The following is a 24,787-nucleotide window of genomic DNA, read 5'->3' as shown; positions in this document are numbered from 1 at the left end:
AGAGGCGCAGGGGGCGGGGCGGGGCGCGTCCACCGTCGGCCCAGGGCGCCGGGCGCGGGCGCACGCGCCGCAGACGCGCGGGGCGCTGGGTGTGCTCGGGGTGCGCGCTCCGCCTGCAGCGCCGCCTGCTCCCGGCGTCGGATCCTGCGCGGCCGTGGGCAGAGTCCGCCAGCCCCGGACCCGCGCCCCGCACCCGGACGGTCCCGGTAAGCCGGGGCGGGGACGGCAGGGACCAGGCCGTCACCAGAGGGCGGGTCTGTGGGTCCGGCTGGTTCTGGGGCCCCGAGGTGCCCGGTGGAAGTGGGTGAGCCCCGAGTGGGCGCTGCCTCCACCCCCACGGGAGAGTTCCTGGCCATGTGGGGAGCCGCCCCACGACCGAGCCCCTATGCGCCCAGAGCGCTGTGTCCTTGCCGCCGTGGGGCGCCCCGGTGTGGGTGCACCATCCCCAGGGGGATCTTCTGGGTCTTTAGGGAAGCCAGAGCCAGGGTGGCTCCCAGGAAGACCACGTGGGAGCAAAGGGGCGCCTCTGGAAACTGTCATGATGGTGCATCCCAGAGGGGACGAGAGATGGTGTCCTAGAGCTGCCTCAAGGAACCTGTGACTGAGGAGAGGGTACTCACCCTGTCCGATCCCTGAGTGACTTCCTGGGGCCCAGAGGACTTTGGCCTTGACCTCCTGCAGGGTTCTGTGTGCTCTCCTTTGGCTCCCTATATTCGCCTCCAACATGGTTAAGAGGAGACTCCAGAGGGGTGGTGCCGGTGTTCACTTTGTACCCCATCCTCCCACATTAGAATTTTTTTCTGTAATAGCCCAGTTGGCTCCAAGCTTGACTCTGGTGAGGTAGAAACTGCTGTAAGCACAGGGCCTAAGGAGAGGAGGACCGTGAGACCTCAAGCGAACATAGAAGAACCTTGATCATTCAGAGGCACTAAGATGAGCTGGAATAACTGACTTTGGGATGTCTTGGGAAGAAGAAAGAGTATAAAGGACTGTTGAGCCCCAGAGTGCCAGGCGCTATGCTGGGTATGTTTACACATATCCTGCAATCCCTACAGCCTTTTGAAATCACCCCCCTTTTAAACATAAGGTACTATAGACTCAGGTACAGCAATTTGCCCATGATCACAAGCTTGGAATCATGAAACCTGTTCTTCAAGTTTTATTTGGGAAGAAGTGTCAAGGAAAAACAAGAATGGATGTTCCTTAATAAATTGCATGGGACTTTACAGTAATCCATGCTCAGGCAGTGTGATGATCAGACAAATAGGGCAGGATTATTTAACTCGAGATGCGAATATTGCAGGAACAGATTTAGTCCCATATTTCAACATATTGCTTCCTTGGTTGGTGGTCCCTCACTGGAAGTACCTCTGGACACAGCTGGATCTGGAAGCAGGCTCTGGTATGGGCTTTAACAGCACTTAGGGAAACTAGAGAAACCTTTCAGAAGTGTTCTGAGCCCACCTTCACTGCTACAGAACCCTTGAGGGAGGAGGAGGAAAGAAATGATCACTTTTAGGAAAGCTTGACCCACACTATCCCTGTGGCTGTCTGACTGTGTGTACCTTGAAGGTGGTCTGTAAGTCTCACTCAGGTCACCTGCCAAGTAGGGCTTCTGGGGGGTGGGGGTGGAGTAGGGGAGGTGTATTGGGAGGGAGTTTGTCATCCGGGAACAGCAAAGACTCTATATCTGACATAGTGATGCCATCTTGGCTCATGCCCTCAGTGTTTTCATTCAAGCTAAATCCCAAGAGTTTAAGATTGGACCCAAGGATACACTGGTTTCTTGTCAAAAACTAGAGCGATGAGTGGGCCAAGTAGTAGAATTTACCACAAAGCCATCCCCTTTCTCCTTCCCACACAGCCACCTAGTAGCATCCTTCTTTAATAAAACTGGCTTCCCTGGCTCCTGGGATTACACAGTGAAAGGGTGAGATGAAGCTAGTGAGGAAACAGAACAACCTAGTTTACCAATTTGTTGGTTGCGTGTTGGATTTAATAACTTGCTCAGGGATGGGTGTGGTACCTCATGAACTCGGTGAACTAAACTCCGACAGAGGTTCATGGTGATTTGCGTATTCCATTATAAAGTTGTTTATGACCCTCTCAGTTCAGACCCCTCTTATCAGTTTACCAGGTCAGAATACACAAGAGTATGTACTGTTTTTAAGGAAAATCAGAAATACCAAGCTGCAAGTATGATCGTTTCTCTTAATTTAGAGGTTTGTCTTTTATTCCTAAATTTGTGTTTTTTTTGACGGCTGTTCAACTCACACCACCTCATGCCCTGAAAAAAATCACTTGACTAATTCAGATGCTTCCCCAGGTCTTGGATTTCAGATATTATTTCATGTCTAGCATAGGGTAAACATTTAAGATTTAAAAACTTCTCTAAGTGCTTACCTCTCCAGTAATCACAGTATGAGTCTGCAAATCAAATCATTCCATAATACGCGTGAAGGATGTCACCAGGTGGCCTTAATCTGCTCAAGAAATGTTCTCTTCAAAGGGAAAGAAAAGACCGGCTCACTCATTTTCACTTGAGTGTGTGGAAATGTGTCTGCATTTACTCTGAATTGCTTGGCCTTTGATCTTCCACATGTTCTGTGAACACGTTCTTAGGTTTTCTTCTTCCGACATTTGCTGTGTTTTTCACAGTGATTCCACTGGATAGCAAACATGGATGGCAAAACTTTCCCAGGCCCATTTCCCACACTCCTTGCAGTTTTTCCCAGTACACCTGTTCGTAAGTGGATCTTATTTATGCAAACAGTTTCCCATCTTTTTAGTTACAGAATCTGTTGTCTTTCAGCCCCACGGCATCTCCCCAGAAATGCTGCTTGATTTCTTCTATCTTCGTTTCTTAAATAGATGCATTCATTTCTGATGGGAATATCATCCTATACTCCACCCTTCAATCTTAATGACCAAGTTCGGATGGGAATTACCTACCATCTTTGGGCCAAGAAACCTAACTGTCCATGTCCAGCTGGAGACAGGATTATCGTTTCCATTATAGCGTCTTTGTTTTCCACACCCACTCCAGCAGTCCCCTCAGGGACCCACATACATACTAAGTGCCACTTACTTGACAGCACTTAGCTACATAAATAGGAGCGCTCTTGCCCTTAGCATCAGTCTGTATTCCTCTAGTCATTGCTGTAAAGAACGGGAAAGGAAAGGAAGGGAATGAGCTCTGCGGGTAGCTAAAGCAGTCAGTAGAGGCATCAGTGAAAGCTGCTCTATTCTGTCCCTCCTCATGCAGCCACATGCTGGCCCCTCTGCCCAACTTAGTTTGTCCATGTGCTTTTTTGGTGCACTGGCACCCTTTGCTTCCCTGTGACAGCAATCACACAGCCATACATTTGGATGGCATGTTACTAGTTTACAAAGTTAACATTATACTTTACAGATATGAGCTCTCTGATGTTGAAAAATATTTCCTTTTACTGGAATCTTCCCTCCTTTTTAATTTTTGTTGTTTGTTTGCATCTGAGGTGTATGAGTCTCGCATAGAGAAAGCCTCATTTACTACAATCTACTTAACCAGCTCTTAATTTGTAAAGCAGAGTTTCCTGGTTTTTTGTTTTTGTATGTTTGTTTTTTTTATTTTTTAGACAAAGTCTTGCTCTGTAGTGCAGGCTGACCTTGAACTCTGTAACCTAGGCTGCCTCAAACTTTCAGCAGTCCTCCTTCCTCAGCCTCTCAAGTAATGATATTATGGGCTTGTGTCACCACATCCACCAGAGTTTCCTCTTGGATCATAAACCTAACAAAGCATTCATTGATCAGTGCTGGGAGTTATCAGGGTTATCCCTCTTCCTGGTCTTAGGAAATTCAATTATTTGAGTTTTTATCTCCCTGAAATTCAAATGAAAATTCTTTTCTCAACAAATATTTTAAGCATTCTACCTCAAACCAGTTCTTGGGGCTGATGCTAATGCATATGTGAAAGCAGCTTTTTCTCTACTGTTTCTACCATGCAGCCAGGCCGGCTTCATACCATCCAAGTCATGATGGAGTCCCCAGATAGCGCATGCCTTGGCATACGTTCTTACCTCTTCCTGGAATGCTTTTTTTCCTTTTTTTTTTAATCCACCAGGGTAACTCCCACTCATATTCAAAATTTAGCTCAAGCAACACCTTTTTTTAAGTCCCACACTCGTGCCCCCTACACATGTAACATACTCACTGCGTTCTCACTTGGGAGGTTCCATTTGTTCAGTCTGCTAAGTCATTAGTACCTGATCTGTGCCCGAAACACAGGAGAATGCGCTCAGCAAATGTTTTTAGAATCAATAAACAAGTAAATGGTGATAATTAAAATATAATAACTGCATTAAATGAGGCTGAGTCTGTGCTTTGGGGACCTAGAGCAGAACACGGGGAGTGCCTCACATCCTGCCGAAAGCCGTGCTTGCTAAGTGCAATCACATCAGCCAGGCACTGATGGCGTGATGTTCCTTCCCTGTTGCCCTGCTTCTGTGGGAAGTCAGCGCAGTAGCTTCTAATGAAGACTCAGCCCAGACCCCTAGAGGCTAAAGATCACGCCATAATTTTCTTCTCATGTATATTAGAGCTGTGTAAGCTTCCAATACATATTAAACCACAGCAGGACCTCCCTTATGCCTCGTAGTCTTGAGCAGAAGCAGAAGATAATTTTGCTGACTGCTCCCTGGAAACCCCAGAAAGGCTCTGTGTAGTTAGGATGAATACAGGGGGCTGAGAGGTTCCTGGGTGGACCCCTTCAGGGAATATGGGCATGAAAACTAAAAATAGTACATAGTCTACTGCCAGGCACCAGAATGGCCGAGTGGGCAAACAGGCTTCAAGAACACTGTAGTGAGGCGTTGGATTCCTACAGCAGCAGTCAGTGAGTGGAGAACAACTGGACCGCTTGGGTGTGAATTCCTCAAAGATAGCAGAGGGTAAGGGTGCTTTTTCTGATATTTGTGCTTAAAGTCTGGGAGTTGATACTGATGTACACAGTGAGATGTGAATGCACAGGGTCTGCTGTGCGTTCTGTATTTTCTTGCCCGCCCTGGTTCTGCTTTGCTGTGCTCTGGTGGACCGGTCACCTTCTGTGTTGAGTGTGTGCTTTCTCTGAGGCTCCTAGACCTTCAGATACCTCCTTTCAGAAGCCCATTGTTGACCACTTTGAAAGTTTTCACTTGTATGTGCAAATGCTGGTTGTGCTAAATTTCTCCATCTCAAATCCAAGAGAGAAAGATGAATTTTTAAGCTTCCTGCTTGTGTTCTAAGACAGTTACCTACTGTGGGCCAGGCTGCAGTATGTAGGACACTGTATAAATGCAGAGGACTGTTGGTTTTGGTAACAGTGGACACTTATCTTGCACTGTTGTGGAAACCAAGTAAATTCCAAAAATTTTATAGCTTTCCTCTATAGACAGAGAAATCATCCCCAGTTACTATGATCCCTAGTCTCATCCTGGCAAGTCCTTGCTCACCATTCAGAATCCATTTCTAGGGCATCAGAACAGATATGATAAGAGGAGATGACTGCATAGTTTCTAAAACTGCCTTCCAAGGATTTGGTCTGGTCAATTTTCTGGCCAGTTTTGATCTCGAGTATACTTTTCATGTTGTTCATTATCTCTGCAACATTCATTTAACGAAGACGTGCAGAACATACGCTCGAAGGAAGTCAGTAAGAACCATCTAGATTTTTTCCCTCTTGACCTCAGTGAAAACTGAGATCTTTTTTTCCATCTGCCAACCCTACTCTTGCATAGTTTTCCTATTTTACGCTCCTACTCAGAAGGTATCTTTTCTTGTTTCTGCCTAGGAAAGCCCTCGTAACCTCTAGGAAAATCCCTTTTAGTTACTTTTGTGCCTTTCAAACAACTGTCATTCTTGTACCAAGGATCAGATTAAAGCGAGTAAATGTCTTTTGCATTTAGCACGCTGAATGAGGAAACCCCTGCCTATTATGAGGCTTGCTCCTCAGGCTCTCCACACTGCAAATCTGTGTGGAGAAAGCCTGCGAATGGAGGTTCCCTCGCTGCCTTTGTCTTCCTTATTTCTCCACCAGCTCCTGCAGTGGAACAACCTCCTCCTCACTCCCACGACTTTACTCTTATAAATAATCTCATTGCATTGTAAGCAGTGCTGTGCAGGGAATGGGTGTGTCCTGCACACACATCTCCAGCTGCCCACATATGTCTTACTGCCTGACAAATACATCTAGACAGGCTTCTTTTAGTGAAAAATGAATTCAGGTTATTGTTTTAATTTCTTCCAGTTCATATAGTCAGAGGATATATTCTACCTTCTTTGCCACTGTTACTTTCCACAATCTGTTTCGGTTCTCCAAGGTGTTTTTTCCCCCAGCTTTCCCTGTATACCACAAATTATTAATAATAAATGGGACAACATCCTTTTTTTTTTTTTTTTTTTTTTTTGGTCTTCTTGAGACAGGGTCTCACTCGCTGTGCAGTTCAGACAGATCTTGAGCTCACTTTGTAACCCAGGCTGGTTTTGAACTTGCAACAATCCTCTTGTCTCAGCCTCCCAAGTGCTGGGATTACAGGAATGCGCCACCACACCTGTCTAGGGACAGCATCTTTTTTGTCCCCTTTTCATTCTTGTTACAGTGCACAAAACCCCAGCTCTACACACCAGTCAAGGAAATAGTCATTAGGAATGATTTGTGGAGTCTTTGCAGCTTGATTTCCTTTTAATTTGCTCTTCTTCTGGACTTCTTTCAGCAGAGGAAAGGCCAGGGTTTCTCAGCAGGCATTATGTTTACTCATAGCTAATCAGGTTTACTTGAGCTCTAGAAATTAGAGCCCATTGTGTTAATTTTTCAGATGACCCGGATAGGCATCGTGGCTGTTTCAGCACACTCACTCTCCATCACTGTGTCTTCGTGTACAGGTTCAGTCCCCTCCTTCAAGCATTAAGGGATTTGTGCTCACTTTTAAGATTTAATTCTGTTTTGTGTCCTCACAGTTTGTAGATGGAATCAAAACCTTATCAGTTCAAAATGACAAGACAAAAACAATTAAAAAGACTCAGGCCCTTGTTGGATTTTGATGATTTCTTTTTAATGGCTCCACATTTTCTGTTCTTACAGCATAAAGTGGTCTAGAAAATTGAACCATCTCAACTTAAAGGAATAGGAGTGCTGAAAGAGTCTGTGGTCAGAATTAGAAAGTGAGTTGGGGATTTAGCTCAGCGGCATAAGCACCTGCCTGGCAAGCATGAGGTTGTGAGTTCTATTGGGTGTCAACTCTAGTCTTCACAGAAATTCCTTAAGGGATCAACTTCCCCAGTCATTGTGATGACATCACTAACAACTGAGCTAGCTTAATGGTAGTTCCTGGTACCCTTGGAGAGAATAATGGTATCCTCATGGTAAATAATGGGTTGGACAGGACCACAATGTGTCAGAGGGTGTCTGTGTGGTTAGTCTCTTGGTATGCTATTGGATCCGTTCTCTTGGAGAATAAGCATCCTGATTTGATGGCCTTTGTTTAGTAACTGTCATTACATCATCTGAAAAAGGGATAAGAACTAAATGCATATTATTGCTTTTCCTCCATTCTTGAATCAATCTTGAAAAAGTGAATTTAGGCCAGGTGTGGTGGCACATGTCTGTAATGCCAGCACTCAGGAGGCTGAGGCAGGAAGATTGTCAATGTTTGAGACCAGCCTGGGTTACAAAGTGAGTTCAAGACCAGTCTGAAGTACACAGAGAGACCTTGTCTCAAAATCAAAAAAGAGAAAAGTGAATTTATTAAACTTATTCCAGATCTCCATGTAACTCTTTTCTGAACTTTTTTCAGTTTATGCCTTCTTTCTGATAAGCATAAAGGTCTTATGACTGTTTTCTAAAACTTCTGATACTTCAGAGAGGAGGCTGCCTTACCTATTTGGAGAACTAATACCTTCTTTGTGTCCCCAGAATACAAGATGGTACTGTCAAGCTCTGCCGTTATACTAAAAACGTTGGCTTTTGATGTTTGTTTTCCACGTATAAACATATTCTCAATGAAATGTTTGACACACTCACGTTGTGTTCCTTGTGGAGTTTCTGTTACAGACCCCTCGTACACATCTGCCCTGGGGTCTAGCCAGATGACCACTCGAAAATCATTCCTCTGGTCATCATGTTTTAAAAATTAATTTTTTTCTTTTTCATGGCTTGAATATATCATAAATTATGAAGTAGTTTCCCCACTGAGAATGTTTTCATCTTTTTATCGTTGTTAAAAAGTGATGGAATAAGGGTGGCATGGTGGCACATGCCTGGAATCCCAGCGCTGAAAGAGTCAGGGCAGGATGATCACCAGCCACAAAGAGAGCAATGAGTAGTCTGTAGGTTTAGGCCAAAGAAACGCAGACGCTTCTGTAGAGCAGGTTTGCCTTTCTTTCCTGCCTTTCTCCTCCCTTGCTCCCATTATCTTACAGTTCTGGAGAGCAGTAGTCCAGTCCAGCCTCACCGGGATTAACTCAAAGCGTGTGCAGAGCTGCACTCCTTTTTAGAGGCCAGTCTGTTCTCCTGGCCTCTCTGATGACAGAGTCCACCTGCGCCTCAGATCCCCTTCCTCTCCCTTGGAAGCCAGCAGTAGAGCTCAAGTCTTTCTCACATCACAGAGCAGGTATTCTTTAGTGAAAGGTGTGTTCACCTTTGTAAGCCTCCAGTGACAGAGACCTCGGCTATGCCTGAGTGAGCTGTTTGTCTTGCATGAAACTGTTCAGGGCAGAGCTTTCCTGTAACTTTGTCTTTATAGATGCCATCTTTTCTCCCCCAGTCATAGGGACCGAACCTAGGTGTTTACATGCAGTAATCTAGGCAAGCACTCAGCCACCAAACCACATCCCCACAAAGGTGGTCTTTCTTTCTTTTCTTTTCTTTTCTTTTCTTTTTTTCTTTTGAGACAGGATTTCAATATGCATTCCAGGCTGGCCTTGAACTCACAGCGATCCTCCTTCTGAGGGCTGGTATTATAAGTGTGCCCCTACCCTAAAGCAAAAAGCAACATGTTCTGGGTCATAGGTCAGCATATCTTAAAGCAACAAATCACTTGGTTGGCAACTCTAGGATTTTTTAATGTAATTAATTTGCATTGTAGGAAAATTAGAAAATAAAAAAATACACGCTGAGTGTGGTGGCACACTCCTGTAATCCCAGCACTTGGGAGGCTGAAGCAGGAGAGTCACTATAAGGGCAAAGCTAGCCTGGGCTACAAAATGAGTTCGAGGGCAGCCTGAACTACATATTGAAACCCTGTCTCAAAAAGACAAAAAAAAAAAAAAAAAGAAAAAGAAAAGAATAACAAAAAGATAAAAAAAAAAAATTGGGCCTGGGGATTTAGCTCAGTGGCATAAGCGCCTGCCTTGCAAGCACACAGTCGTGAGTTCAATCCCTGGCACCAAAAAAAAAAAAGATAAATAAATTAGATCATTAAAGTTAGTTCATAACAGTATTTTTGTGACTTGCCTTTTTCATCACATTTGAATATCTTTCTTCACCAGTAATTGCACTTCTGCCTCAGTGTTTTCATGTTGTTTAGTCTTCCTGGTACTATTATTTATTCCTGTTATCCAACATTTATTTCTGATTGAGGAGGAAAATATTTTTAATGATAGTTTATTATAAATTGTCCACTGAGGCATGATTTACTAAATTTGCTCACTAAATCTTTGCCACCACCCTGTAACACAGTTATTTATTCAACGTAAATATTGCTTGGTCATATAGGTCAGTTTTACAAACCTACAAATGGGGGAGGTGTGTCTTTCCTTCTTATCAGTGTAGAAATTTAAGACTGTTAGTTTCCCTGGTAACAATAATGGTAGACTAGAAATTTGTACCACTGCAGCGCATACTAACAGTGTTTCTAGCAAAAATATGTGGCTATCATCAGTTGTGCTGTGTATTAAGGTTTTATGTTAAAAGGCAAGATTTCTCCATAATTAATTAATTGAAAATGTCTACTGAGCATCTATTTTGTTCCAATACCTTGCTAGGCACTAGAGCAGTCTGTTAGAGGTAGGTACTAGAAACAATCTGTTAGAGGAAATTTCTTTTTTTCTTTTGATCAGATAATCATACTATGAAATGTTTAATGATGCTCCAGAACAGAAGGGCATGATATCATGAGCACTTCCTCCTGGACTGGAGTCAGCAGTGACTTCCCCAAGAAAGTCACACTGGGATCAAGCTCAACAGATGAACAGAGGGTGGAGGAATGTTCAGAGGTCCCAAGAATAGAGGGGACATGTAATCCCAGCTTCTGAGGAGGCTGAGACAAGAGAGTTGTGCTTAAGCCCTCTGCCTCTTGCCTGGACTGCTGTGGTAGCTTTCTAGCTGGCTCAGTCTCTTTTCCTCCCCACTGTCACCGTTTCCCCTTAGACTGAGAACTTTTATCCATACCCCCGGTCCACTCTCACTGCCTGCAATGTAGATTTGTCCTCCTTTACGCCCTCCCAGCGTTTCATTTGAATTTTTTGAATTCTGATATTAAAAAGTTTGCATGGTGAGATCCTGCTTTCCTTTGTCTGTTTCCCATGATGAGCACTGCACTTAGCAGCTTGCGGAGAACACTGCTCGGTGAACCTTGATTCAAATGGAGTGAGTGTAACATGGACTCTGCTGCCCTTAGAACAGGAATTGTCCAATCCACTTCCTTAAGGGTCCTCAGGCTAGGAGGCTGCAGAAGAGCTTGAATGTGCCGTGTTATACACTCACTTCCCAGTGTTGGACGTTGGTTTTGAGGAGAAGGGCAAGGGAAACGTCCATCTTTAACCTGTAGAAGAATGTGGACCTTTCTGGAACAGTTCAGAAAATTATAGCTGAAAATGGGGGTGACGTAGTGAAGTCTTAGAATAGTAGAGTGCATTGTAGAGCATATAATGGCCTGTGAGGGACGAGATTCACAGAGCTGTGGCTCCTACCAGGAGAGGCAGGAGGTTATTTGTGGTCGTGACCATATTCACAGGGTGGCAGAGTCTCCCAGCTGATGCAGGTGTCTTCCGGGGGTTGATGAGGATGACCCAAGGATGGATTGCGCACAGTGCTTACTGCAGTTACTTTCCTTGCATCAGAAGGCCCGAAATGTGTGGTTGCAGGCTTGCTATGACCCGTGAGTCCTCTTGTGGAGCACAGGAAAAATTTAAGCTCTGACATCTTCAACTACCTCAGAGTGGCAGAGACTTGCGATCCCTGAACCAGATTGGCTTTGGAGTGAGAAGAAGCATCACTAACACAGGCAGAATGCTTCACACTATTCAGTGCACTTTCTTGTGTTAGCCATGATCCTACGAGGTGGGCTGAGGAGGTAATCTCCACCCCAAAACGGGAAAATCAAAGTCACAAGGCCGGTCGGAAGTAGAACCAAGTTCTTCCAGTTCCTTACTGCATGTTCCTTCCTTCCTACTGTGCCCCTGAGTTCCACAGGAGGAAAAGATGACTGAAGAGCACTTCCCCACTCTGATGAACCCATGGCCCTCTGTGCTGAGTCTGTGCCTTTTGCTTCCTGTCCACAGAGCCATGGGGGTGTTGATGTCCAAGCGGCAGACTGTGGAGCAGGTGCAGAAAGTGAGCCTGGCTGTGTCTGCCTTCAAGGATGGGCTGCGGGACAGGCCTTCCATCCGACGTACAGCTGAGCTACCACAGTCTCGCCGTGGTACTGTAGAGGGTTCTGTCCAGGAGGTGCAAGAGGAGAAAGAACCAGATGCAGGCACCCCAGTGACCCAGGAAGAGAGCAGTGTCCACCGCGCAGCCTGGGAACGGCTTCGAGACGGGCGTGGAGTAGAGCCCGAAGAGTTCGACAAGACCAGTCGATTCACACCGCCTGCCTTCATCCGCCCCACCCGGAAGCTGGACGACGACAAGCCTCTAGAAATCCTCTTGGAGCCCCGAGAACCCGTAAGTGTCCAGGGAATGCAGGGTCCTACAGTCTCAAGCTTTCAGAGGAAACCTGGGCACGGTTAAGTGAGACCCAAAACCACAAAGATGGAGCTGAGTTCAGATTACACCTTGGATTTGACTTAGTGAAAGACTCAGGGTGATAGGTAGTGAGGGTCTTCTGTCAACCCGCCTGCACGCAGGTTCTCAATGGTGGATAGTAAAAACCCCTAGAGGATGCATTTGGAGCTGGGCATGGTGGTACACACCTGTAATCCCGGCACTCGGGAAGCTGAGGCAGGGGACTCGCAACTTCAAGACTAACCTGAGTTACAAAGGGAACCCAAGGCCAGCCTGTACTGCATAGCAAGACCCTGTCTCAAAAAGACAGAAAAAAAGAATGCATTGGAAAGTTGGAATAGAAATCTGGAGGAGGGAGTCACAGGGATTGAGCACTTCCCCACTCTGAACATACTAGTGAACATACTAGTGTTCAATGCCAAGAGAACTAGGGATGCTAAGTTTACTCCAGTGCCTGAGAAAGCACTTACAGCACATTGTCCTTTCTAAACCCCCGATAGCATTCCTGTTCAGAAACGTCCCCAAGCCTGAGCAGCTAGAAGAGCCTCCTGGTCCTCACCCACCAGGAAGAAAGCTCTGTCACCTGAATGCTGGCTTCAGGGAGCCTCTGCCCTAGGCAGGCAGCTCTGCTCAGGAGCCGTGGGGCTTGCACATTCCTGCCATCTGCCTGTTTACCCCCACCATCTTCCACGTACCAGCTCCCTTCTACCATCTCTCCCCAGGTTGTCAACGATGAGATGTGCGACATCTGTGAGGTCTGGACAGCCGAGAGCCTCTTCCCATGCAGGGTCTGTACCAGGGTTTTCCATGACGGCTGCCTGCGCCGCATGGGCTACCTCCAAGAAGATGGTTCAGCAGCAGTGATGGAGATGGCCCACACGGAGACAGGCTGGAGCTGCCACTACTGCGTGAGCATGGGCTGCAGGGACAGTGGGCTGCAGAAAAGACAGAGGCCTTGGCACTTCTCCCAGAGGCCCAGTGTTAGAACACTGCTTTTTGGGCAGTGGCCTACAGAGTGTTCTAAGTACTCACAAAGATCTTGGAACTAGAATGGGGTTTCTCAGTTCTGTCCTGTTGGTATGGGGGCTAGGTCATTCTTTGGTGTGAGGGGACATTATAGAACGTTTAGCTGCATCTCTGGTCTCTGATGCCAGTATCCCAAGTTGTGATAAGCAGAATTGTGTCTCGATGTTACCAGATATGTCCTGGATAGAGCAAAATCATCCCCAGTGGAAAGCCACAGAGCTGAGCTTAAGCTGGACAGAATGGTCCTCAGTACTCAGAAGTAACTTGAAGTTTCTCTGACTGTCCTTACTTGTCACGTATGGTACTCATTTGAAAAACCAACCAACTTTTTTCCAATAGTAATAGATTCTATCCCTGAAAAACCATCTAACCTTTGATCCTAGTTTGATTTATCTCCTGACTCTTAGAAACATTTGTTTATCTCTGAAGTGATCGCCATGTGATTTAAATAACAAAACTGTAGAGTCAGAACTTTGCAAATTACTTATAAATGCCTTCCATCTTTTACTGAAACACAGAATCTAAGATTTTCATTGAAATCCAGATTCATTTCTCTCTCTCTCTCTCTCTCTCTCTCTCTCTTTCTATTTCTATCTCTCTCTCTGCTCTCTCTCTGTCTCTCTCTCCCTGCCATACCTGAATGGATTCAAGTCTTTGCTTCCTGGTACCTTGTCCTTCAGATAATGTCATTGTTCTCTGATTTCGGAGTAAGGGACATCTGATGATTGCCCTCTTCTCCCTACTGCCTAGAAAAACACCAGAGACACATTCCCTTGTCTGTCTCTGTCTTGCCCTTTAAATGAAGTACAGAACAGTTAATTTTCAGCCACTTAAATGTCCTTCCTGTAGGGTTTGTTGCAGGAGAACCTGCTCTACAGACAGCTTTCCTAGTACTAAGGTACTCAGAGTGCTAACCTTTCCAACTCTGTTGCTGCCATTTCCTGCCAGTGTTGGACTAAGTTGAAGGAGTCTGCATTCTGTCCCCCAGAACTGCACTGCTCCCTCTTAGCTTGTATCATGGTCTTACCATCACCACTGCAGCTGTCTGCCATATGTTTCACAAAGGCCTCTTTCAAGTTCATTCGCTTTTTTTCTTCTCTTTCACCCATAGGCTTCTTGAGAGAACCTCTTTATCTCCTGTACCTTCTTGGCCACTTACAACCTGACCTCCGTATCTATCATTGCACTGAATTGGCTCCTCCTGAGGTCACCAGTGCCCTCCTAATGAAGTCCAGTGATTCTCTCTTAAGCATCTTATTTGATTTTCTGAAGTACTTAGCATTTTTTTATTTCTGTTGTTAGGTTTTGAGTATTTTTAGCGAATTATTACACAAGACGTGGAAACTAGAGAACATATAAAATCCCTCCACACTCGTGGTACCACTGGTAGCATGGCCCACTTGGTGCGACTTTCTCTTTCTGCTGACGTTGGAAATGCTCTTCTCTGTTAACCTTCCTCAAGCCTCTGACCGTTCTTCCTTAGTGCCTTTAATCTTCGTCTTAGTCGTAAATTTTGGTGTTTCTCAGGGTTCTGTCACTGATAAACTTCTCACTGTGCGCTCTCTTCGGACGACGTCATCCCTCAGCCACCATCTAAACACTAGTGACTCCCACAGCTGACTGAAGCTTCCTGTCTCTGGGACTTCGCATCCTGTCTCACAGTTACTTCGTGCTCACCTTGCCCCCAGATGAATGCCTCTTTCCCTCTGAACCTGCTGTTCCTCCATCCCTCATTCCTCCCCTCACCCCAGTCCCAGGGCATTTCTCTGCCTCACCTCTCACATGCAGTAAGTCATCAGTTCTCTTGTCTCTCCCTTCTGTGCTCACACTGTTAACTCTCTTCCTCTGCTGCTGATTGAACCCAGGGCCTTCACACTGAGATGTATCTCTAGGTCTTTTTGTTTTTTATTTTAAAACAGAGTCTCACTAAATCACCAAGTTGCCCAGGCAGACTTTGAATTTGTCATCTTCCTGCCTCAGCCTTCCAGCGTTCTAGGATTACAATCATGTGTCTCTGTTCTTACATCAGAATTAGCCTGTCTTATCTGCATATTGCAACGGCCATATAACGGCTCCCCATGACTCCAGTCTCTGCCACTGTAATCCATTTTTTTTCACAGCAGTCAGAAATCTGACCAAGGTGTTCTCCAGTTAAAAGCTTTTTGGTGCTTGCCCTTTGCTCTCAGAATAAAGGTCTCTTTTTTGGCACCAGAACTCGAACTCAGGACCTTGCCATTGGCGCTTGCCATGCGGATGCTTGTACCACTGAGCTATATCTCCGGCCCAAAGAAGAGCTCAATCAAGAACATTTTGAAGAGCTCAATCAAGAACATTTCAGGTGCCTCACAGACTACCTACCCTCCCTCTTATCATTCAGGGTTGCATGTACAACCCAGTGATACTCAGCATTTACAAGGCTCTCAGTAAGCTTGTTGAAAGGATGCTTTCAGTTCTTTTAAAAATGAAAATTCATGAAATATTCATGCTTGTGTTCTTGGTTGGTATTTTAAAGAAAAAAGTTAACTATTAGAATCTTTGATAAAGACTGTATTAATAGTATTGAAAGAAGATAGCATTGAAAGAAGATAGCAATGCTTATTTGGAATTAAAATGTCTACTGTACTACAAAAAAAATCATTTGGCTTTGGGATAGCATCTCTTTCAAAATCATTCTGAAGTCATTTAAAGCAGTGCAGTCCACTGAGAGCAGAGCTAGAGTTAATCTTTTTAACTAAAATACTCTTGGGCATAGCCTAACACAGAATGCAGACACATAAAATATACAAAGGCAGAGCTGCTGTGGGTGCCAGAGACGGCCCAGCCCACTCACTACCATCTCGTCCTCTGCCGCAGCTTGCTGAGGCAGTCCCGAGAAATTGCTCCTTATCTCAGAGGAGAACTTGAAAACCAATTGTGTTCTGTTATTGTTTATTTTGATTTTTTTTTTTTTTTTTGCTGTACTGAGAATTGAACCCAGGACCTTTGAACTGAAGTGCATCCCCAGGTCCTTTTTTTAAAAACAAGATCGTGCTAAATTGCTCAGTCTGGGCTCAAATTTTCAGTCCTTTGGCTTCGGTTCCCAGAATAGGAGTGTGCCACCACATACTGCCAAAAACCAGTATTTTAGTAAAAGGGACTCAGCTAGAGTCAGTATATTTGGGTTCTAGGGGAGAGTTTACCTCGGAGTTGGAGACTTGGAGCAAAACCTTTGCCCTTTCTGGGGCCTTGGTCTCTTTACCTGGTAATTGAAGGCTAGGATAGGACAGTCTTGGAATTGCCTTCCAGCTGAAATATTATTTCCATCCTCCTCTTTTCTTCTTACCAGCCTGTGTGGTCACTGACCGACTTTTCCTTTTTTTGGGTACCAGGAATCTGACTCAGGACTTCATGCTTGCCAGGCAAGTGCTGTACCACTGACTATATCCCCAGCCCTTGCTCTTTTTTCAGGACAATCTCAACTTGCTGCTTACTGAGGAGGAAATGTACAGTCTCTCAGAGACCTTCCAGCAGTGTAAAGTCATCCCTGGTAAGGCTAAGTGGCACTGCCGGGAGGGGGACGGAACGGGATGGGATGGGATGGGACGAGCAGAGTTCTCCTTCCTTCTCTTGAGGATCAGCTGGGAAGGAGTGTTCTGGGACTGTGGGATGAGGTGTAAAAGGAGCTTATTCCTGAGTTGCTGGCCGGAGGGGCACCCACCCACCCTTTATCACACCCTGAGCTGTGCCCAGGGGGCCTTGGAGGTGAGTATGGGTGTCCAGGGCTGAGGAAGCATGGGCATGGCCAGCAAGGGATGCCTCCCACAGATTGCTCCCTGACACTGGAGGACTTCGTGCGCTACCGCCACCAAGCAGCAAAGCGGGGCGAGCGTAACAGAGCCTTGAGTGATGAGCAGGAGGAGCAGGCAGCTCGCCAGTTTGCAGCCCTAGACCCTGAACACCAAGGCCATGTAGAGTGGCCTGACTTCCTGTCCCACGAGTCCCTCCTACTTCTGCAGCAGCTGCGCCCTCAGGTAAGAGGCAGCTGGGATGATTGTGCATGGCAGGGGGAAGAAGAGGCCTGGGAAACGTACTGGACAGGTTGGGGAACAGGAAATAGTTTCTGAACAGCAGCCAGCTGTCAGGAATGGGTGAAGCTTCTGTGTGGTGACAGCTGATCTGTGCCCAACTGGCTGCCACTGACGGTCTTCTTACACTGCACTCCCCTGAGAACAGTGCTATCAGAAAAGCTCTGGCAACTTCTGAGGTTGCAATGGTTAGGTCTTAGAAGTAGGGGTCTCTGTGGCTGACAGTTTACAAGGTCTCTTTACCTCTAAGATCTTAATTTAGCTCTTCTTCCCCAGAACTCTCTGTTGAGGCTTTTGACAGTCAAGGAGCGAGAACGAGCCCGAGCTGCCTTCCTGGCGTTGGGCAGTGGGAACGCCATCAGTGAAGCACAGTGTCGCCAAGCCCAGCACTCTTGGTTCTGCAAACACCCCGCAGAGCCTGCTTCCTGCAACGTCAGGTCCGTGCCTTCCCAGTCCCAGCCTCTTTCCCCTTTTCCATGCAAGTGGCTCTTGGTGTAAAAGGTATCTCCCTGGTTCTACCAACAGCCAGGAGAGGGCCCTCCTGTGTGTAAGGCAGAGGACATTGATTTATTTTAGCGAGGGCATAGGTGGCCTCTACTCTGAACCGTATGTTGCCCCATGTCAGAAAAGTCTTGGCAGGTGTATCCAAGCTGTGGATAAACCACAGTGTGAGAGAGACAAGGACTTCCACCATCCTCCTCCTAATCACATGGTCTTACATCTAGCAGCATCAGCCACGTCGGTCCTATAGCAGACAGAAGCCCAGCCAGCAGCGGCAGCCGGAGTCAGGATAAGGCCCTGCTGCCTGCAGAGCAGGAGTCCAGGTGAGTGGACCCCTTCTTGGTGTCTGCACTCTCTGCTCCCCTAAATCACACATGTGGAGGGAAGGGCATTCCCCACTGCCACCTCCAAAATAGAGCTGGGCAGCTGATCTGCAGTCTTGGTAACACAGCCAGCCATAATTAGACATAAGCTATTGTTGTTTTTGTTTTGAGTTTTTCTTCTCTGAGTTTTGTCCAGCCCCTTTAGGCTCTGCACTTAGCAGCACACATCTGTCTTCTGCTGTAGGTCTGTGGACTGGCCGACCTTCCTGCGGCAGAGTATCATCTACATCCTGGCCGCTCGCCCCAATAGTGCGGCCATTCACCTAAAGCCCCCGGGATAGTGTGGAACAGAGAGCCGTGGTTCAAGGACAGTGGCTTCCTCTCCCTCCTTTCCTTTCTGCCTCTCCTCCACCAACCTCTGACACCAAGACTCACGGGGATGGAGCACTGCCAATATCTTAATTTCTCATTAAGCATCGTGGCACGGAAGTCACCATTCCCCCTACCGCAGAAGCAGTAAGTGCACTGCCACCGGGAAAAGGCCCGAGAGTTGTGGCAGCACCCACTCCACTCCCGGACCAACCCCACTCTCACATCAGAGACCAAACTTGCCACCACATGCTCACATGTGCATGTGCGCACACATGCCTGGCTGTCCACGCCTGTAGAAGCCTGGTTCTTTATAGCTGAAAAGGACCAAAGTCCTTTTGTGGAAAAAAAAAAAAAATAACCCAGGCAGATGAGGTGGTCTCTGCTCAGCTCTTCTGTTGCTCAGTTCTGACTTCCAGTAGACAAGACTCTGATGATTGCTTCTTCAGAAGGAAGCCTGTCAGCCTCACCTTGTCTCCTGGAAATGCTGAGAGGCCTCTCCTGCCCACACTGAGGGCCCCCTCAGCAGTGAGCTACTGGGTGTCTGCTGTATTCCTCAAGTGTGCGGGGTGGGAAACGGAAGTCAACAGTGCAGGCGGTTTATTCCTCACCTGTTATTTATTCAAATTTTGATTCCCTATGACAGAGAAAGAAGCTAGCTTATGAAATGCTGACCCGCAATGGGGAGGCAACCTGTCCCAGAGACCCAGGTTCTAGGAACCTCTCAGCCAAGTCATCCAAGCCACAAGTCTTCAGCAAAGTAGCCAAAAACCAGGGTGAACCTTCCTGGTCCCTGTTTCCCAGATGGTAGCTCATGTCCCCAAGCCCAAACAACCTGAATGGAACAAATAATGTTGGCAGACGTCCACGCCCTCTTGAGTTAGACTTCAACCCGAGTCCACTACCACAGAGACCAGTGAGAACAAGCTGTGCATGGAAGAGAAGCGGAGAGGACTCCGGTTCCTCCACCATTCCAGGTCAGCCACAGACCTAGAAAAGTATGCCATTGTGCAGAGAAGAAATCCAGCTTCCACATCGCAAGACAGAGCAGCTCTGAGGGCCCTGAGCAGGGATCGAGTTCAGCCATAACAGGAAGGGCGGGAAACATCTGGGCGTCTGAAGAAGGTCTCATCTCACTGCCTCAAGCACAAAAGGTCCCAGGGAAATCACCTAGAAGAATCTAGCCCTCCCCCATCACCGTGAGGCCTCATTCGCTGCTTCTCCCTGTTCACTGCATGGCCTCACTCTCCAGCCCAGGGCCTGGGCCGGACGTGAGGGACGTTAGGGGCACCACTGGTGCCAAGCTTGGCCTGTGAGCACCTTCTTCCCAAGTTTCCATCAGATTCTCAACTTGGTGTATTAGGGGTCAGCCCTGGCCCAGGGCTCCAGGTTCTGTGTTTTTGTTTCCAGCACGTGACTTAGTCAGATACAGGCAGGTAGGACTACCAAGAATTATTCAGGCGGGACCTGAGCTCAGCCACACAGAGGCCAGTGTGTCTCCATTGAGTGAGGCCTGCATACTTACAGAAGGACATAACCTCAGAGAAGAGGGAGGAGCTATGGCCAGAGGCTGGAAAGAGCCCTCTGTGCGCTCTTTCTGTAAGAGTGGCATAGGGAGGATGATAGACTGTGCAGAAGAGATTATTCAGGACTGAAATGAAATGGGAGGCACGTGTGCATTCATATGTATGGTTCTGAACATTTCAAAACCCATGGCTTCTCCTTAGCCGTATTCACAGGACAGATCAGTAAGAGAGTCCATTCTTCAGTTTATAATTTACAAAAAAGGAAAGAAAGCATACTCTTGAGCCTAAGCACTGCGTCTGAAGCAGCCAGGCCTGAGGTGGTACATGGAGAAGGTTGAAACATTAAACACAGGCTTCTTGCTTACCAGCAGCTGTGGGCCGCTGTATCTCAGAGACGGTAGATTTTGAGTAGAAACAAGATCAGAGTTTTGAGAGCTGAACAGCTTTGTTTTTTTCTCCTGCCATTTTCCTAATCACAGGGACTGGAAGGCCCTCATCTTGATCCTTAATCTTTCACAGATCAAGGCGATGCCTACCACTCTGGAGCTGCTGCTGCTGGCTCTGTGTGGGTGAGTGGTAAGAGACCATCGGTCAGACCAGGCTGGCTGTGTCCCAGGATCTGCAGAGTAGGCCCGAGTCCTTCCATGGTGGGAGCAGACCCACGGAGGGTCACTCTTTTCTCTGTCTCAGGGCAGCAAGTTTCCTTGATGGGGATTCTGCTGTAGAGGGCCCAGAGGACACTGTGCCCAGAAAATCAGAGAGTTCCCAGTTCCCTGTGGAAAAGCACACAGGCAGCCAGCCTTTTCTGTGTAAGCATCCAGCTTTTTACCAAAGGGAGGATCCACTGCTCCCCAGTCCAGAGTTTCAGAGCCCCCAGCCCAAATCCTGCAGTGCCCTAATCCCTAGAGCTCCATGCAGTATGTGTAGAGATACCCAAACTTCCATCGACCCATGAAGCCCATTCCCTTTTCCAGCCCTTCCATCACTGTGACTGAAATTCTGCCCGATACAAAACTTAATGTCTGCCCCTTAAGGGTATAAAAATATTTCAATGTTTTTTACTCTTGGCTACCTAAAATTGAGATCAGTGCTTTTCCCATCCCAAATCCCAACCATGAGAGGCTTGGGTTGTGATTTACTCCTCTGAAGACCACTTCCCCTAAACCTGTTTTCACCCTGAAGACCTCCATGCTCAGATTTAAATGAAGGGGCGTCTAAGCGACAGTGTGGGGCTGCAGGATAGATGGTTACTGAAGGAGTGGCTCTGGCCGCACAGTCCCCCCAGGCCTGCGCCTTGGCTTCCGTCCCTTGGCAGCCCTTCCTAGCAAAACGTTTGAGCAGTGACTCCTGTGGTACCCCAAGGAGGGAGCATTTCTAACTCCTGGGTACTGGTACAATTCTCAAGTGCTCTTCGAGGACAGCTGCAGCAGAAGCCATGAATATGTTGCCTCTTCCTGTGACCCAGGAAATGGACTGAGAGGGAAGATGCCCACCTTTCGGGCCCTGGTGCACCCTATGCAATGTCACCCTAGCTGTATCTGAGTGGCCAGGGATAACGGTTCCCCTGTTTCTGTACTAGTATGGGAAGCCCATAGACTGCCTGAGAAGAGGGCTCCTCGCCAACCAATGAGCCCCAGAGTTGTTACCAGTGACTTTTAACCCAAAGCACAACTTCAACCATTGCAAGCACCAAGAATTTGGTAAGAATGGGTCAGGAAGCCCCAAATCTCAAAAGGTTCAACAGAACAGCTAGGCCAACCAGGACACCCCAGAGCCAAAAGGAACCTCTAGGCAGGACTGAGAACTGGCGGCAGGCTCTCTGAGTTCCGGCAAGCATGTGTACTTCAGACCTGCAGGATAAGGGCAGAGGCACACTGGAGTCCGGCATTGCTTAACAGTGAGCACACATCCTGTGAACCGTGTCCCTGTGGCTTCTCTGTAGTATGAACATTGTAAGGCACTGCTACAGGACATGACGAGGTCAGACAGTCCTCCGGGACCACGTAGTGCACTTTTGGTGGGATTTGATCATTACATACTGCATGACTGATCTGTACTTGGCACTAAAATCTCGATAAACCTTGATGGTAGAATTTCAAGGACATTCTTTCAGTGTCTGTAACCATCCCTTTTTATCCTCCCTATTTACAGGGGGCCAGAATTGCTATTCTCTTGCCACTTCGTTTGAGTTTGCTAATATATCTCTGGTCCCCCAGCTGCAACCCAGACAACAGAAATCTTGAGTGGGCACCTCGAGTGCATCACGCCTGTTCCCAACAGCTCAACCCTGGAGTGGAGTGGGGCTGGGCAATTTCCCTGCTGTTGCTTTCCTGCTGCCCCTATTTTTGGCAACCTTAAAAGGAAAAGAAAATGAATAGATTACAGAATTTCCATTAGATGCAACCAGCACTCAGGAAAAGCTGTCTCTCTCTAGGCCACCTGCCCTAGACACAGAGGGGGTCAAGTCTCACTTGGACTCACAATTAAGGAGCCAAATCACATTCCAGTTTGTATAGCACTGGATTGGCCTTTCTATATCCATTATGGCAAAGGCCTGCAAGCTTCCCTCCCACTGTTAAGGGATGGCCATGATCTGTCTCCCGACTAAACACAAGAAGGGGAGCACTTGGGTAACAGTGGAGGATCTGACACCCCTAATCCCTCATGCCCTTTCTGTGCACTTTCTGCAGAAGCTAACTTGACAGCTGAGGAGAACATCCCCAAGCCCTGTCTTCCCGTCTGTAGCTGCATGCGCCTCCCTCTGCCCCAGCCTTCATGGCACTCCCAAGAAGAGCTCCCAGAGCACAACAGAAACCATAATAAAGATTGTGACACTACTTAAGCTTCCTGCTTCCTTTTGTTTGGGGAACCTACCATTTATCTGTGGCTTCCCACTGTTGCCCAGTTTCTGGGATAAGACAGGAGCCACAGTAGCCTCCAAGAGGAACACAGTATACAGTGGCCCTGACCTTCCCAAGGCTCCAGTGATGGCCGTGTGTCAGCAGCAGATGGGTGATATGAAGATCATTCCAGCATGTACAGAAAGGAAGTGGGGGAGCGAGTAAAGGGGAGAATCCAAGCTTTGGAAATTGAGAAGAGGGAATAAGGTCTCCCAACCCATCTGCTATGTATTGTACCCTCATGAAGGACCAGTTTCAGAGACTCCTCTTAGCTCCAGGTGAGCTGCAAAGTGGGGAAGCAAGTCGGATATTTTCTCCTGATCTCTGGGACCATCCTGGTTAGGGAGTTTTCTCCCTACTTTTACCCATTTTAACGTGATTTGACAGAGTTGAAGAACTCATGTACAGAGAGCATTTGGAGGTCTGTGTAGCTTCCATTCATACCTTTACCTCATGAACACAGCCAGTTCCTGCAGAGTGAAGCATTTCTTCCATAGATCAGATCCTGGCATTACATCTGAAATCACAAGGTACAAGCAATTGCTAACATTGTTAACTTGGTGGTCCTAAGTGGCTCACAAAGTAAACTTCAGAAAAACCCTATAAAGAATCTGGAAATGCGACTCAGTGGCACATTGCCCAACATGTATGTGGTCCTGAGTTTGATCCTTGGTGCCACAGGAAACAAACAAAAACCCTTGTAAGATTTGTCCTGCAGATCACATAAGAAGTGGGGAGCCGGTTAATCCGTCTTCATTACCCGTGTTCTTAGCCACTTTGTTGTGTTGCCTGTCAAAGTACCCCTCAAAGGAAACGCTGCAGTATGACCCACACCTCCCTCATCATGCCTGGACACAGACCTGGACAGTTGCCAAGCCTGTAGTGATGTCGAAGATCTTAATACTCCCAGTGGGGTGGGGAATCCATCAGACCTAGAGGCAGCTTGGTGACATCACACTGCCCTCTTGTCTCCAGGAAAGCTGAACATCAAGGCAGAAAAAGGTACATAAAGACTAAGGCTCTGTAGAGTAGAACAAGTTTACACCACCCTCTGGCCAGCAATCCTGGTTGCCCCTTGTGTCTTCCTGGGACTGTTGGTCCCACCAGCTGTCACCTACTCCCATGGCTGGTCAGAGCCTCAGCCTCACACACACCTCCACCAGCTTGTCCTGCACTGGTCCAAGTATGCTTCCTCTGTGCCCAGGGAACCTCATTTCTCAAAGGGACACAGCAGCCGCTAAGTTTGCTAAACATGGAGTAATTAGTGTTCTCTCTCCCACCATGTCCAAGGATTGTTTAGAGTTTGCCCTTCCTGGATCTGGATTTGTTTGCTTTCTTTTTGGTTTTGCTTTAATCTGTTGAAAATCTGAAAAACTGCCCTTGTGTTATCTGCCTCCAGAGCTGGTAGTTGAGTAAAGGCAGAATGAGACTGGTAAGAGGAAAGAGCTACACTGGGTGTGGTGATGCACACCTGTAACCCCAGCACTTGGGAGGCCGAGACAGGAGGATGGGTGCAGGTTCAAGCCCAGCCAGTGCTACACTAAGTTCGAGGCCAGCCTGAGCAACATACCAAGACCCTGCCTCAAAAACACAAAACAAAATTTAAGAGAGAGGGAGAGAGAGAGAAAGAGTTCACTACACTGTAAGGCACTGAGTGAGCACAAGGATTTCCTTTCCATCTCCAGCTGTGCCTTCCACTCCCTCATGGGGGGGGGGGGGGGCATGGCCCGTGGTCTCTGTCCACAGTGCTGAAGTCACAGCAAAGCCCGCAGAGTACCTGCAGTCTGTCTTTGTCCCACCTTTAAAGTAAACATCAAAGGCAGAAATTTTCAAGCTCAAAAGGTTGCCCTAAAATTCAGAAGTTGTCAAAATTTTTATTTCATTTTTTTATTTTTCAAAATCCATAGCAAGTACAGGCAGCAAGTGATTCAGAAGCTCGGGAAGAGCATGAAGTCTTAACGAGATGGGAGAACCGCAGAGGTGGCTACCGCTAATGTAACCGGTGCGATATGAGGCTGCGTGGAGAGAAGCTCAGAGTCAGAAAGGGAGGCGGGCTAGCTCATTTACACACTGCAAAAGCACCCGAGAAGAAGGTACCGCAAGCTGAACTCTGTAAAGAAGA

The 24,787-nt window shown here is 47.2% G+C and overlaps 1 protein-coding gene and 2 long non-coding RNA genes across 5 annotated transcripts in view; 1 reads left to right on the top strand and 2 right to left on the bottom strand.

Moving 5' to 3' along the window:
- LOC134470680 (uncharacterized) overlaps positions 1 to 760 on the bottom strand; it is a 70,306-nt gene extending 69,546 nt beyond the window's left edge. The window contains exon 1 of the long non-coding RNA XR_010039728.1: positions 621 to 760. This is a non-coding gene — a long non-coding RNA (uncharacterized LOC134470680). The remainder of the gene's footprint in view (positions 1 to 620) is intronic.
- Phf24 (PHD finger protein 24) lies at positions 47 to 22,602 on the top strand. 3 transcript variants are annotated; one of them, XM_003470845.5, is made up of 8 exons: positions 47 to 206; positions 11,515 to 11,896; positions 12,679 to 12,864; positions 16,430 to 16,508; positions 16,787 to 16,992; positions 17,323 to 17,483; positions 17,775 to 17,870; positions 18,115 to 22,602. In XM_003470845.5, exons 2-8 carry the CDS (start codon positions 11,519 to 11,521, stop codon positions 18,209 to 18,211), a joined length of 1,203 nt encoding a protein of 400 aa, XP_003470893.1. In that variant the 5' UTR covers positions 47 to 206; positions 11,515 to 11,518; the 3' UTR covers positions 18,212 to 22,602. The 3 variants fall into 3 exon arrangements, with proteins under 3 accessions (XP_003470893.1, XP_005004133.1, XP_005004134.1); XM_005004076.4 differs by having other exon boundaries at positions 17,772 to 17,870; XM_005004077.4 differs by lacking the exon at positions 47 to 206 and adding an exon at positions 4,771 to 4,928 and having other exon boundaries at positions 17,772 to 17,870.
- LOC134470681 (uncharacterized) lies at positions 22,253 to 23,640 on the bottom strand. Its single transcript, XR_010039732.1, has 2 exons — positions 23,526 to 23,640; positions 22,253 to 23,182 (listed from the first exon to the last, which is right to left on the bottom strand). It is a non-coding gene; the product is annotated as an uncharacterized LOC134470681 (long non-coding RNA).
- Positions 23,641 to 24,787: the final 1,147 nt, after the last annotated feature.

The sequence above is a fragment of the Cavia porcellus genome, unplaced genomic scaffold (genome assembly GCF_034190915.1).
Source record: "Cavia porcellus strain 051 isolate PalLab524CR breed Dunkin Hartley unplaced genomic scaffold, mCavPor4.1 scaffold_1, whole genome shotgun sequence".
Taxonomy (NCBI): domain Eukaryota; kingdom Metazoa; phylum Chordata; class Mammalia; order Rodentia; family Caviidae; genus Cavia; species Cavia porcellus.
The sequence above is the reverse complement of the archived record's forward strand: the minus strand, read 5'-3'. Positions and strand labels throughout refer to the sequence as shown.